The 12,227-nt window shown below is 44.5% G+C and overlaps 1 protein-coding gene across 2 annotated transcripts in view; it reads left to right on the plus strand.

Moving 5' to 3' along the window:
- LOC126195431 (probable aminopeptidase NPEPL1) overlaps nucleotides 1–10,788 on the plus strand; it is a 44,232-nt gene extending 33,444 nt beyond the window's left edge. For both annotated transcript variants that reach the window (XM_049934044.1, XM_049934043.1), the window contains exons 9-10: nucleotides 6,347–6,457; nucleotides 10,386–10,788. In XM_049934044.1, the coding sequence (XP_049790001.1) occupies nucleotides 6,347–6,457; nucleotides 10,386–10,529 (255 nt within the window). In that variant the 3' untranslated portion in view covers nucleotides 10,530–10,788. The remainder of the gene's footprint in view (nucleotides 1–6,346; nucleotides 6,458–10,385) is intronic.
- The last annotated feature ends 1,439 nt before the right edge of the window (nucleotides 10,789–12,227 follow it).

The following is a 12,227-nucleotide window of genomic DNA, read 5'->3' on the forward strand; positions in this document are numbered from 1 at the left end:
TGCTGCTATCTCATTTAAATCCTGTCTGCGTAATAAACTACGAAACTAGAGTGAGACAACAGCAAACGCGGAAGAATATACGTATCGTGTCATGTTTATATTCGTATTATTCTTATGCCTAATAGTGATACAGTCAGAAATGAAGCACGGCAACTGACTAGATTTTAAATGTAAGATGACTAATTTCTGTGCAGAATTTGATGTACTAAAGAAGCAGCCGCAAAGATTTTCAAACGGAGGAAAATTTTCGCAAAACTCTCGTTCAGAACATGTTCTATCATACGCATTTGGTTCTTGTTGATCATTATCAAAGAAAGCAGCAGTGTAAGTAACAACAAATAGCAGTCCCTTGCCATTGTTTCGCTAATGAGACGATTCCTCTTTTTTTTTTAAGCGGCGGTAGCGTGCACAAAAGCAAGTCATGCCGCGAGCGGCGACAGGCCGTAAACACGCACTATCAAAATGCGACAAACAATGCATTACACAGTACAGTAATGCATTTTCAGCTTAGAGTGACGTAAACACCTATAACAAAGAAAACGGCACTTATCAGATCAAAGCAAAATAAGCAATCGATTCAAACCAGACGAAGCACATGAAAAAGGAAGGGTACCCGTATAAATACGGACGGAGCGCCTGACGCATAGCAATGGCTACCTGGTAAAGCTTAACTGCTAAGCTTACGACTCGAACCAAACTACTGTAGCTGTATCGTCTTTCATTCGACCTAAATTGTGTCTCATATTACAATGGACCAACTTTGTTTTGATTTGGAGGTGCGGCCTTAAACTTTTCTCTCCCCTTGAATTTCGAGTCTCAAATTTCAGGTGCGGCTTAGATTCGGGAAATTTTTTTTCCTTTATTTCGAGTCTCATTTTTCAGGTGCGGCTTAGATTCGAGTGCGGCTTAGATTCGAGTGCGGCTTAGATTCAAGTAAATACGGTAGCCATTCCGTGTGGTGGGGTCTAACGTACCCTTTTGGCTGAGGCCCCCCCCACCACGCTCGCTGCGTTTCCTGGTTTACAAGAAAATACAATAGTGTTTATCCTAGACTGAGTCTCATCAGAAATATGACTGTCTTCACCCTGTGTCTATGACATCTAACTTTGCCTCTGTTAAGTCCTTTGCACCTTCTCCTTATCCCAGTCCTGACCCCCTCCCCTGTATGTGCCACCCACCCCATCCGGCCAGAGAAGTGTCCTGTACTTCAACGTCTGCTGGTGATGAGGCCTTCTCATGGAACCCCTTCTCCTGGCGTCTTCCAGGTTATAGGTCTGTTGGTACATGTCAGCCATGGGACCCACATTACATGCGCCCTAAGATCACCTGCTCTCTGTCAGTTCCAGGTCTCATTGAAGCCTGCTTTCTTTCTCCTGTGAAATAAAAAAAGAAGAAACACAAGTGTCAGGACAAGGCCCGATTGCTACCTCTGAAGGTGCCAACTCCCCCCCTTGCGACCTGACCCCCTTTTTTTCTTTTGTGGATGCTGCCCTGTCCTAGTTGGTGACTCGTGGTGACCTGGCGGTGTGACCAGACCCAGCCCATTCACCTCACATTTAGACCCTTGTTCCATGATTATTCAATGAAATTTTAATGAAAACTGCCATCACCTTCCGGAGTTACAGTCCCTTATTTCATTTTACTCTGCAGCTTGTGTCATTTTATAGGAATCTCATTTTACCAATGCTCACTCGCTGACGCGTTGTGGGTTCTGTGCTTTATCAGAACAGGGTCGTCCCTTTGAAGGCTTCCAGTGGTATTTGCACATTGGTGCATACAGATGTTGTTAGTACATGGACCCCCCTTTGTACCACATTGGAAGCGGTTCCCATCAGCGTCCATTGGGACTCGTGGTCACAGTTTGCAATTTCTGCCTCTCTCCTGACATGAACCTCATCCACTGCCCTCCTTCAGCAACTCCCCCCTCCCTTCCTCCTCCTCGGGGATTTTAATGCCCATCACCTCTTTTGGGCAGTGCTTCTGTCTAGTCTGGGGTCTCTTCATAGACCAGTTTTTTGCAGATCACGAGTTGTGCTTTCTTAATGATGATTCCCCTACCCGTTTTAGTGCTGCTTATGGCACTTTCTGTGCCATTGATCTTTGCTCACTTCCCCTCCTCTTCTCCCTTCATTACACTGGTCGCTGCTGCAATAGCAACCACTTCCTGTTGATTCTTTCATTCCCTCTTGCCTCCCGATGGTCAGGTTACCCCGCAGGACTTTCCATCACATTGATTGGCATCCATATACCTCCTAGATTGTGTTTACCCACTCTTTGTCAGGTTGTATTGATGAAGTCATCCATGACATGTACAATTATTTACACCAATGAATTGCCATTCCTCACATAACGGGCCTCTTTAGCCCCAAGCAGCCCCATGGTGGAGCACGGCCATTGCCATCACCATCCATGATTGCTGTCGAGCCTTGCAACACCTTAAGTGGCACCCGTCCTCCTCTCATCTTATTACTTTTTAAACATCTTTGCACCAAAACCCATTACTTCTTAATCAAACAGAGTAAGCCGGTGTAATGGGAACTCTTTGTCTCTTCCATAGATTCTTCTGTCATGAGTGTGGGCTACACTTTGCATCCTCCAGGGTTGTCGGAGGCCATCTTCCATGTAAGGATCAGTGAGAACACCTTGCAATCCATTTCAGCGCCAGCCTCCTATCTGCCCACCTTCCTCCTCTGGAAACAGTGAACCAAAGCTTCCCACTTACATTTTACCCCATGTCACGAAGAATCCTACAATGAACCTTTCACTGAATGGGAACTGGCCCTCTCCTCTTCCCCCTATTCAGCCCCAGGCCCTGATTCCATCCAAAACCAATTGTTTCAACAGCTCAGTCCTCCACGACGATGATACCTCCTGCAAGTGTTTAACCTTATGTGGCTGCAAGGCATTTTCCCGTCAGTGGAGGAACAGCACTGTGGATCCCTCCTTAAGCTGGGTAAGGATAAGTCATCCATCAATAGTTACCAACCAATCAGTCTGACCAACATCCCCTGCAAGTTATTGAAGGGATGGTGGCTCATCAGCTCAGTCAGATCCTCGAATCTCATTACCTTTTCTCTTGCTACCATTGGGGCTTTCTGGAGGGATGGTCTCTGACTGATCATCTGCTTTGGTTGGAAACTGCAGTTTGGCTGGCTCTTTCTCAGCGTAACCATCTTTTCAAAGTTTTCTTCAATCTTTGTAAGGCATACGACACGGCTTGGTACCATCACATCTTTCTTACACTTCATGAGATACTACTCAATGAGTAGTATCTTTGGGACCCCTGCCCCATTTTTATTTACCTGTTCTTGTCCCACAGGTTGCTCTGAGTTCAGGTTGGCACTGTTCTCAGCTCTTTGCGGACTGAGGAGAATGGCAGTCCACAGGGTTCTATATTAAGTGTCCTTGAATTGTTACTATTAATGGACTCGTGGGCTTTGTCGGACGGTTGATTACCCCTGCTCTGTATGTGTTTATTTGGGCTAGATCCAACTTTGGTGGCCCCTGCAGAGTGACAGTTCCAGTGCACCATCCAACATACTGTTTTGTGGACTCTCTCACATGGTTTTCAATTCTTTCCCCAAACCATGAGTGGTACATTTCTGTCGCTATACTACAGTCCATCTCGATCTGGAGCTCTACCTCATTGCTCAGTGCCTGACTGTGGTCCCCAGCAAACTTACTAATTGCCCCATATCCACCTTCTGAAGATTTGCTGTTTCCGTAAACTCAGTGTGCTTCTCTTCCTTGGCCACACATCTTGGGGTGCGGATTGTCGGCTCTTTTCTGCTTTTATTGGGCTTTAGTTCTGTTCCATCTGGACTATGGTTGTCAACTTTGTGGCTCAGCTGCCCCTTCCACACTGTTCCTCTTGAACTCAGTCTACCACAGTAGTATCCATTTGGCAACTGGTGCCTTTTATTCTAGCACTGTTAGTCTTCTGGTTGGCACTGGGATTCCGTTCTGTCCCCCCCCCCCCCCCCCCTGTCCTCCCAGCGCATGGTTTCCTGAGCAAGTGCTATCCGCTCTTTCCATGCTTACCCCTCCTATTCTATTCTTTTCGTGGCTCCAGGAAGTTGCCTGACCTCGGTTGAGTTTACTAGTTGGGCTCTGCCACACTTCTATCACAAATTCCATCTTCCCTCTTGTTCCCTTCCCAAGGCCACTTTCTCTCCTGGAAACCCCCCCCCCCCCTTCCCGTCCACCCTCCACCCCTCCCAGCTAGTTCCACAGCCCTAGATTCGGATGGATCTCTCTTGTGATCCAAAAGCCTCCATCACTCTGATGGTGTTCAGTCATTTGTTCTGCCCACTTTTACGGGAGTTTCGGGGTCCTATAGTTTTTTTTACGCTGTGGCTCTAAATCCTCCAAATCCACCAATATGCTTTCACATCTTGTGTTGGCATGACACACCATCTCCTACCTTTCATGTGTATGGTGTTTACTGCCAAACTAGTGGCTATTTACTGAGCCCTTTGCTTTATTAAATGGTCCTCCCTCTTCCAACTTTGTTGTGTATGTACTCAATGAGTTCCCTTCAGGCTATTGCTCAGTGTTTTTCCCGCCACCCTTTGGTCTCTGCCATTGACAACGCTGTTGCTGATCTTGACCGTGCTGCTTGTTCGGTTGATTTCCTTTGGGTTCCCAGCCACTTGGGTAACCCAGATAATGATTATGTGGCTGGGAGGGCAACCACCTACCACCCATTCTCTGTGACTCCTCCAGGGGTGGATTTGCAGCTTCTTGTCAAATTCCGTTTTTGCTCATTGGTGGGCTGGCGCTTGTCCCCGTCTAACAAATTTTGTTCAACTAAGGGCCCCCCTCTGTGTGGTGTTCTTCCTTCTGCCTCTCCCAGCGGGAATCTACCATCCTCTGCTATCTTCGTATTGGCCATACCAGGTTGACCTACAATTCTTTTCCTCTGTAATGGGGCCACTCCCATCCCCTCTTTGTAGTTGCAGGGTCCCCCTCACAGTGATCCATATTTTGCTTTACTGCCTCCACCTTTCGGCCCTTTGAACTAAATATGTCCTACCACTCTCCACGTCATGGGTGCTAGTGGATGACCTTCACTTGGTCATGTCTGTCCTTGGTTTTCTTTGCAGAAGTGGTTTGTCCTCCCAGATTTCAGTTCCTGCATTGCCTTTTGGAACTGGAGTCTCCCAGTTGGAGTTATTTTAGGAGGCCTTTGACCTTGCCTGCATGACAACCAGGTTCCCCCACTCTTCTTTCCCTATATTTTGTCTAGTCTTTTGTGCTGTTTTGTTCTCCTTTTTTTGTGTTGTCTCCCTCTGGTGTTATGGTAATGGTATAGTATGGTATGGTATGGGGATTGGGATTTGTATGTGGCAGTGATGGTGCCAGCACCCCAGCATGCATAGTGCTTCTGGGATGTGTCCTGCTCTCGCCCCTGTCAACCTCACCTCCTTTCCTGTTCCTTACTCTTCCTGCCACTCCAATGTTCCTTCTGCGTCTTTGTTTGCCCAGTTCCCTATCTCATCAACTGGACTATGCTGTTAGCATTGTTCCTCCTGTTGTTTCTGCCACCTGTAATTGTGGGACCGATGACCTCGTTGTTTGGTCTCCTCCCCCCCTCCCAATCAACCAACCAAGTATCTCTCTCTTTCTGTGCCATGTTAATATGGCAGTTCTCAAGTCAGAGTTGTAAAGGGCCGGCCGAAGTGGCCGTGCGGTTAAAGGCGCTGCAGTCTGGAACCGCAAGACCGCTACGGTCGCAGGTTCGAATCCTGCCTCGGGCATGGATGTTTGTGATGTCCTTAGGTTAGTTAGGTTTCACTAGTTCTAAGTTCTAGGGGACTAATGACCTCAGCAGTTGAGTCCCATAGTGCTCAGAGCCATTTGAACCATCAGAGTTGTAAGGAGCAAAATACTAAAATTAAAAGCAATAAATCAAAAACAAAAATTAAATTAACAGAAAACAATAGAAGTCACAATATATAGGAAGGGGTGTAGACCAACAGATGTCACTTGTCAATCAGAAACAATCTTTGTTTTTTTATGGTTTCATTACAAAACTCTTCTTAAGAGGAATGTCTATGATTCAGGGTGGTGGTAGTGTAATCTCTTCCAAACAAGACAAAATTACCAATTACAACTTTTTGTAGCTGTGTGTTCATTGTGTACATGCACAGTGGTGTGCACTGCAGTGAAATGTCAAACAACATTTTGACAAAGTTGCTTACAATTTTTTGTAGGTCTTCTGCAATAATCCATAGTAACTTAAAAGAAGATGGCAAGTACCAACAAACTGAATAACTTTTATTCTCACTTATATTTTATTTCTATTTCTCTTTCAGTGTTCAGAAATATTCTTTCCTCTTTTCAGGATCGGAGCAATGCCCAGTCTTCATGTGCAGGACTGTTTGTTGGTGCACACCTTGGCTTTGATTATCCTGGAGCCTGGATACATGTCGACATGGCGTATCCTGTGCATAGTGTGAGTACTTTTTTCCTCAACCCGAGTAAAGCTACATAATATTTAAGCAGTGTGCCATATGTTAGGACTTGTCAGCAAATATCAGAATAATTGTTAATGTATGCCTTCAAATATCAGAATAATTGTTAACATACACCGCTCGTTTCCAATGGAGGAAGGCAAAGTGATAGTAAAAGGAGCTTGAAATTCCACAAAATGGCAGCTCAAGGTGTTGGAGATTGCAATACGGTTCACGATGACGTTGTCTGCTTCTGTCAGGCCAGAAAATAGCGAATGCATCTTGGTCCCAGAAAGCTGTTGGAGGAGGTTGGCCCACACATCAGAGGAAGGGGTGGAACTGTTAAAAGAACTAGTGAATGAAATCCAGCTAGTTTTTTTGCTATCCTGAAGAACGCGACGACACTGCGCACGCATCTCATTATAATAAATGAAGTTTGGAATCGTAGGATGACATTTAAAAACATGGAGTGTGTGTGTCTCTGCGTGTGAATTGCACCACGGCACGCCTCAGTCCACCAACGGACTGGGACATGGCATGGTAAAAAGGAAGTGCGAGGAATGGAATGTTCTGCAGCGGTAAGGATATGTTTGTAAGATATTCCACCTGGTCATCACAGCTGGGGAAATTTTGTTCGTCGAAGGTCACCAGGGAGGAGTAAAGCCGCTTGTTGGCCTTAGCAAGCTGCCATTTGGGTGTGCATTAAGGTGGGGTAGGAGTCAGTAAACAGATAGCACGCAGAAAATGGTCACTTGAATAGGTGTCAGAGAAAACAGACCTTTCAGGCTGACAGCACAAGAAAGCTGACACTTGTGTGGACCTCCAGGGAGCAGGATCCTCCTGCCTCTGTTTCCTGTAGCAGCGAGTCTTCGTAGGCTGGCTCTCGGCAGCTGCTGAGGTGACACCCCTTCATTTTTTCCTCATCATGACTCTCCTCCAGTGGAACGTTCACGGCCTTCGATCCAAAAAGAGGATTTATGGCTGCTTTTAGAATCACTTGGCTCAGGTGATACCCTTCTCTTCTCAGAGTCGTTAGTGCTACAATGCCGCCTTTGCTATGAGGGAGCTAGATTATGCTCTCACTGCATCCCGATCCTCAGCCGCAGGGCCAGACACTGTTAACATTCAGGTGTTACAGCACCTGTCTCTTGTGTACAAGTATTTCTGCTTAATATGTTCAAACGCATCTGGGCACAGGGCACATCTCCCAGATGTGGGCATGAAGCCACTTCCATACCCATATCTAAGCCCAGTAAGGACAAACACTTTCCCTCTAGCTACCGCCCCATCTCTCTCACCAGTTGTGTTTGCAAGGTGATGGAATGTATGACTCATGCCCTGCTGGTATGGTGGCTCCTGTCTTGCAGTCTACTCGTTGCTGCACAATGTGGATTTCGAGCGCGCTGTTCTGCAGTTGACCATCTTGTCACTTCGTCCACCCTTGTCATGAAGGGCTTTCTGCAGAAATCCCAGACTGTGGCCGTGTTTTTCGATTTGGAGAAAGCCTACAATACCTGCTGGAGGACTGGTATAATCCATACTCTCTGCATGTGGGGCTTCCATGGCCGCTTGCCCTGTTTCCTTGAGGAATTTTTAAAAGATCGAGTTGTCAAGGTCCATGTGGGTTCTGCCTTGTCGGACACCTTTACCCAGGGAAATGGTGCGTCTCAGAGTTCTGTCTTGAGTGTAATCCTCTTTGCACCGCTATTAACCCTAAAATGACCTGTCTCCTGCTTGGTATATCCGGCTCCCTTTCTGTTGACGATTTTTCCATATATTGCAGTTCTCCACATACCTGTCTCATTGAGTGGCATCTTCAGTGATGTCTCAGTCGTCTTTAATCATGAAGCATCGACAATGGCTTTCGTTTTTCCACTGACAAAACCGTTTGTATGAATTTCTGGCAGTGCAATTGGTTTCTCCCACCATGTTTACATCTTGGGCCTGTTGCTCTTTCATTCGTTGAAACTACGAAATTCCTGTGGCTCATGCTCGACAGGAAACTTTCTTGATCCTCCCACTTGTCTTACCTGGCAGCCTGCTGTACACGGTTCCTCAGTGTCCTATGTGTCTTCAACAGTACTTCCTGGGATGCAAATCAAATCATCCTCCTCTGTTTGTACTGGTCCCTTGTCCATTCGAAACTAGACAATGGGTGCTTGTTTAGGCATCTGCACGTCCGTCCCTCTTACACTATCTCAATACTATCCACCATTGTGGCGTACATTTGGCCACTGGCGCCTTTCGCACTAGCCCAGTTGAGAGTCAGTACACAGAAGCTGCTGAACTACCACTGTCCTACTGCCATGACTTTCTCCCCAGCAGGCATGCATGCCGTTTGTCTGCCATCCATGGCCACCCATCCTATGCCTCCTTCTTTGATAGCTTCTTTGATCGCCAGTATGGAGCGCGTCCCTCTTCTGTTACCTCCTGGAATTCGCTTTCAGCTCTTGCTCCGGTAGCCTAACTTCACGCTACCTGCAAGTTTCCCGGTGGGTGTGAACCCTTCACCACTTTGGCTTCGTGCGGCGGCCTGTGTTCACCTTGGCCTTCATTCACTTCCTAAGGACACTACTCCAGCCTCACTCTATCACCTTCAGTTTCATGACCTTCACATGCACCTTCGCGATAGTACCATTGTGTACACTCATAGCTCTCAGAGTGACCTTGGTGTTGGGTGTGCCTTTGTCATTGGCGCTGACATTTTTCGTTATAGGCTTCCGTCACACTGCTCAGTATTTACAGCAGAGCTCTTCGCCCAATATCAGGCCACAGAGTACACCCAGCGACACAGGCTTTTCTATTGTGACCTCTGCTCAGACTCTCAGTGCCCTTCAAAGCCTCTGTGCGCTGTACACACTCTGGCTATTTGTGTTGATCACTACACAGAAAGCGTTTGTCTGAAATTGGCCACCTTGTAGAGTTCTGTCCTTCTTCAACATTCTCTGTCATGATAATATGCACTTATAAGAATCAACTACCAGCCACTTTTAAGATGCAAGTAGAATAAAAAACAGGAACATAGCGTGGGGAGGTCATGTTAGTTATACAACTTGCTGGTGAAAGAGCACAGGCAGTAAGAGAGAACATGAATGAGTCAGCTATCTGCAAATATTTGGGTGCAACAAATACCTAGAGAACATACTTTACTTGATTACTCTAGAAACATACTACAACAGCCTATGTATTGCTCACATAGGGATCATGAGGATAAGATTAGAATAAGTACTGCATGCACAGAGGCAATCAGACAATCATTCTTCCCACATTCCATATGTGAGTGAACAGCAAGAAACCTTAATAACTGATACAATGGGATGTACTCTCTGCCATGCACTTCAGAGGTTTGCAGAGTAAGGATGTGGATGTAGATATGAAGCAGAATAATCACATGGACTGTCTTGTAAATAAGAGAACCTATATCATTTCCGACCAACAGAGCACGTCAGGCATGTGTACAGAAGATGGCAGTGTAATAGTAATGTTGAAAAATCTTAATTGGCAGACACTTAAAGATAATGTACACCTTCTTAAAAGACTTTCTTTTAGGCCCAAAAGAACAAATCATCCTCAGCCATTTTGACTTCTAGCCCATAGATACGTTGCAGGCAAATAATGGCATGTATAGAACCGTACAAGCAGTCAATCTTGCCATTTTTCATTCATGAATGGAGTGGAAAGAAAAATTAAATTATGCAACTAACGCATATATGTAGGTGTAGAACCTAACAAAACAATTAGAGGAAATACCAAATGGTGCAAATATTGCTGTAAATTTATTCAAATCAAGATGATTATTTGGAAATCAGAATTACTCTTATCATAATATTGGTATAGGAAATATGTCCTAATTGCATAATGTGAAAATAAAATAACCTTCAGCCTCAGAAATTCTTGAAACTGGTTTGTAAAGCTCCATTTGTCTTTCAGGGTGAACGTGCCACTGGTTATGGAGTTGCCCTCTTGCTTACATTGTTTGGTGGATTTTCAGAAGATGCACTGCTGCGTCAGCTTGCACCATCTAAAGCCTTTTCAGATGATGTTTGTGGTACAAAGAAGATTAGAAGAAATTAAATGAATACTGATGGATGGTCCTCTGTATTAATTCTTTTCTATGATGTCACTGCCTTTTTTGTTAACATGTGTAAAGAGCTAGCTGTATTGTGTTAATCACTTCTTTCACAATCAGTGTGTACTGTATGTGGCAGATGGCATTGACTAATATAGCACGACCTTTGTATTTTTGCTTACAAATGAGCCAAAATTTGTGTATTGCATGTGCTCCTCTAATTTTGGGTTTTACTTAACAAGGAATTAAAAGTTTCTCTCCAAAGTCTTTGGCATTATTTGTTTCTCCATGTTCTCCTCGCTCCTTGTATACCAGGCTATTTGCGATGTCTGATTACTCAGCAGAAATAGTCAGGATATTATAAGGAGTGATTTTCAGGTACAGCACATATGTCTGTTCAGAATATGCAAGTTAGTTTTATCCTTCGAACAGTAATCAAATTTATCCTTCGAACAGTAAAAAAAAAAAAAAAAAAAAAAAGACATTTCACACTCTAAAAAACAGTGGTTGCACTTTTGGCCAATATCCCACAAATGCAAACAACTATTTGCACAAAACTCTCACATAGTTAATTCTTTATGTAAAATATACTGTAGTCATTGGGATATAGCAACAATGTCACCTATTCCGTACACCTTTAAATCAGTTGACCACCCAAGGTTTTCAACTGGGGTTGCAGGTTTGCGATAATCTGCAAGAAGAGGAAAACTGCATTTGAATTCAGCACCTATTTCTTAACTGTTAAAAATGAAGGTACAGACTCCTAAATCACCATCAACTTTCAATGGTTTCATTGGTACTAAACCAATCAAAATGAAGAATTCCATGATTAGAGGGAATTCCTGCTTTCTGCGTGAAAGAAGACTAGATTAATTACTACACCTTTTTAAATAGAAATATTCGGCAGATGTAGCAGACATTTAAGTGATTCCCCAACACATATAAACAAAATTTTATTGATAATAGAGTAGGAAAGTTGCTACTCACCATATAGCAGAGATGCTGAGTCACGATAGGTACAATAAAAGGATTCACACAATTAAAGCTTTCAGCCATTAAGGCCTGAGTGTGGTCTCTGCTCTCTGAGACTGCAGATGGGTGTGCATGTGTGTGTGTCTACTGCTGACAAAGGCCTTAAAGCCCGAAAGCTTTAATGTGTGAATCTTTTTATTGTGCTAAATGATTAATGGAAAATATCATATAAAGATGTGAAACAAATACTAACAAAGAGATAGAGGGGCTGGCCAGTACTTACCTCAGCTCAGTACAGCCGATAGAAACACAAAATAGAACAGAAAATTTATGTATCCTAGCTTTCGGAACTTTGTTCCTTCGTCAGGGAGGGGAGAGGGGAAAAAAGGGGAAGAAGGGAAAGTGGATTCAGTTACTCACAACCCAGGTTATGAAGCAACAGGAGAAAGGTAAACAGGGAGAGTAGCAAAGATGGAGGCATGGGTGTCAGAGGGAAGCCAAAGATATTCTGTAAGTACTGTGCCAGCTTCAAACCAAAGAGGCATACAAAAGTAAAGAGGTATATAGTACAAAGATGAACACAACTATGTAGGATGAAAAGATGCTTGAATGGCTAAAGAGGAAAGGGAAAGAGGAGAAGACTGAAGAGTAAATGGGAGTGAAGTTAGTTAACGTATGTTCAGTCCAGGGGGATGGCGGGATGAAAGGATGCGTTGGAGTGCAAGTTCCCA

Source organism: Schistocerca nitens, chromosome 7, assembly GCF_023898315.1.
Source record: "Schistocerca nitens isolate TAMUIC-IGC-003100 chromosome 7, iqSchNite1.1, whole genome shotgun sequence".
Taxonomy (NCBI): Eukaryota; Metazoa; Arthropoda; class Insecta; order Orthoptera; family Acrididae; genus Schistocerca; species Schistocerca nitens.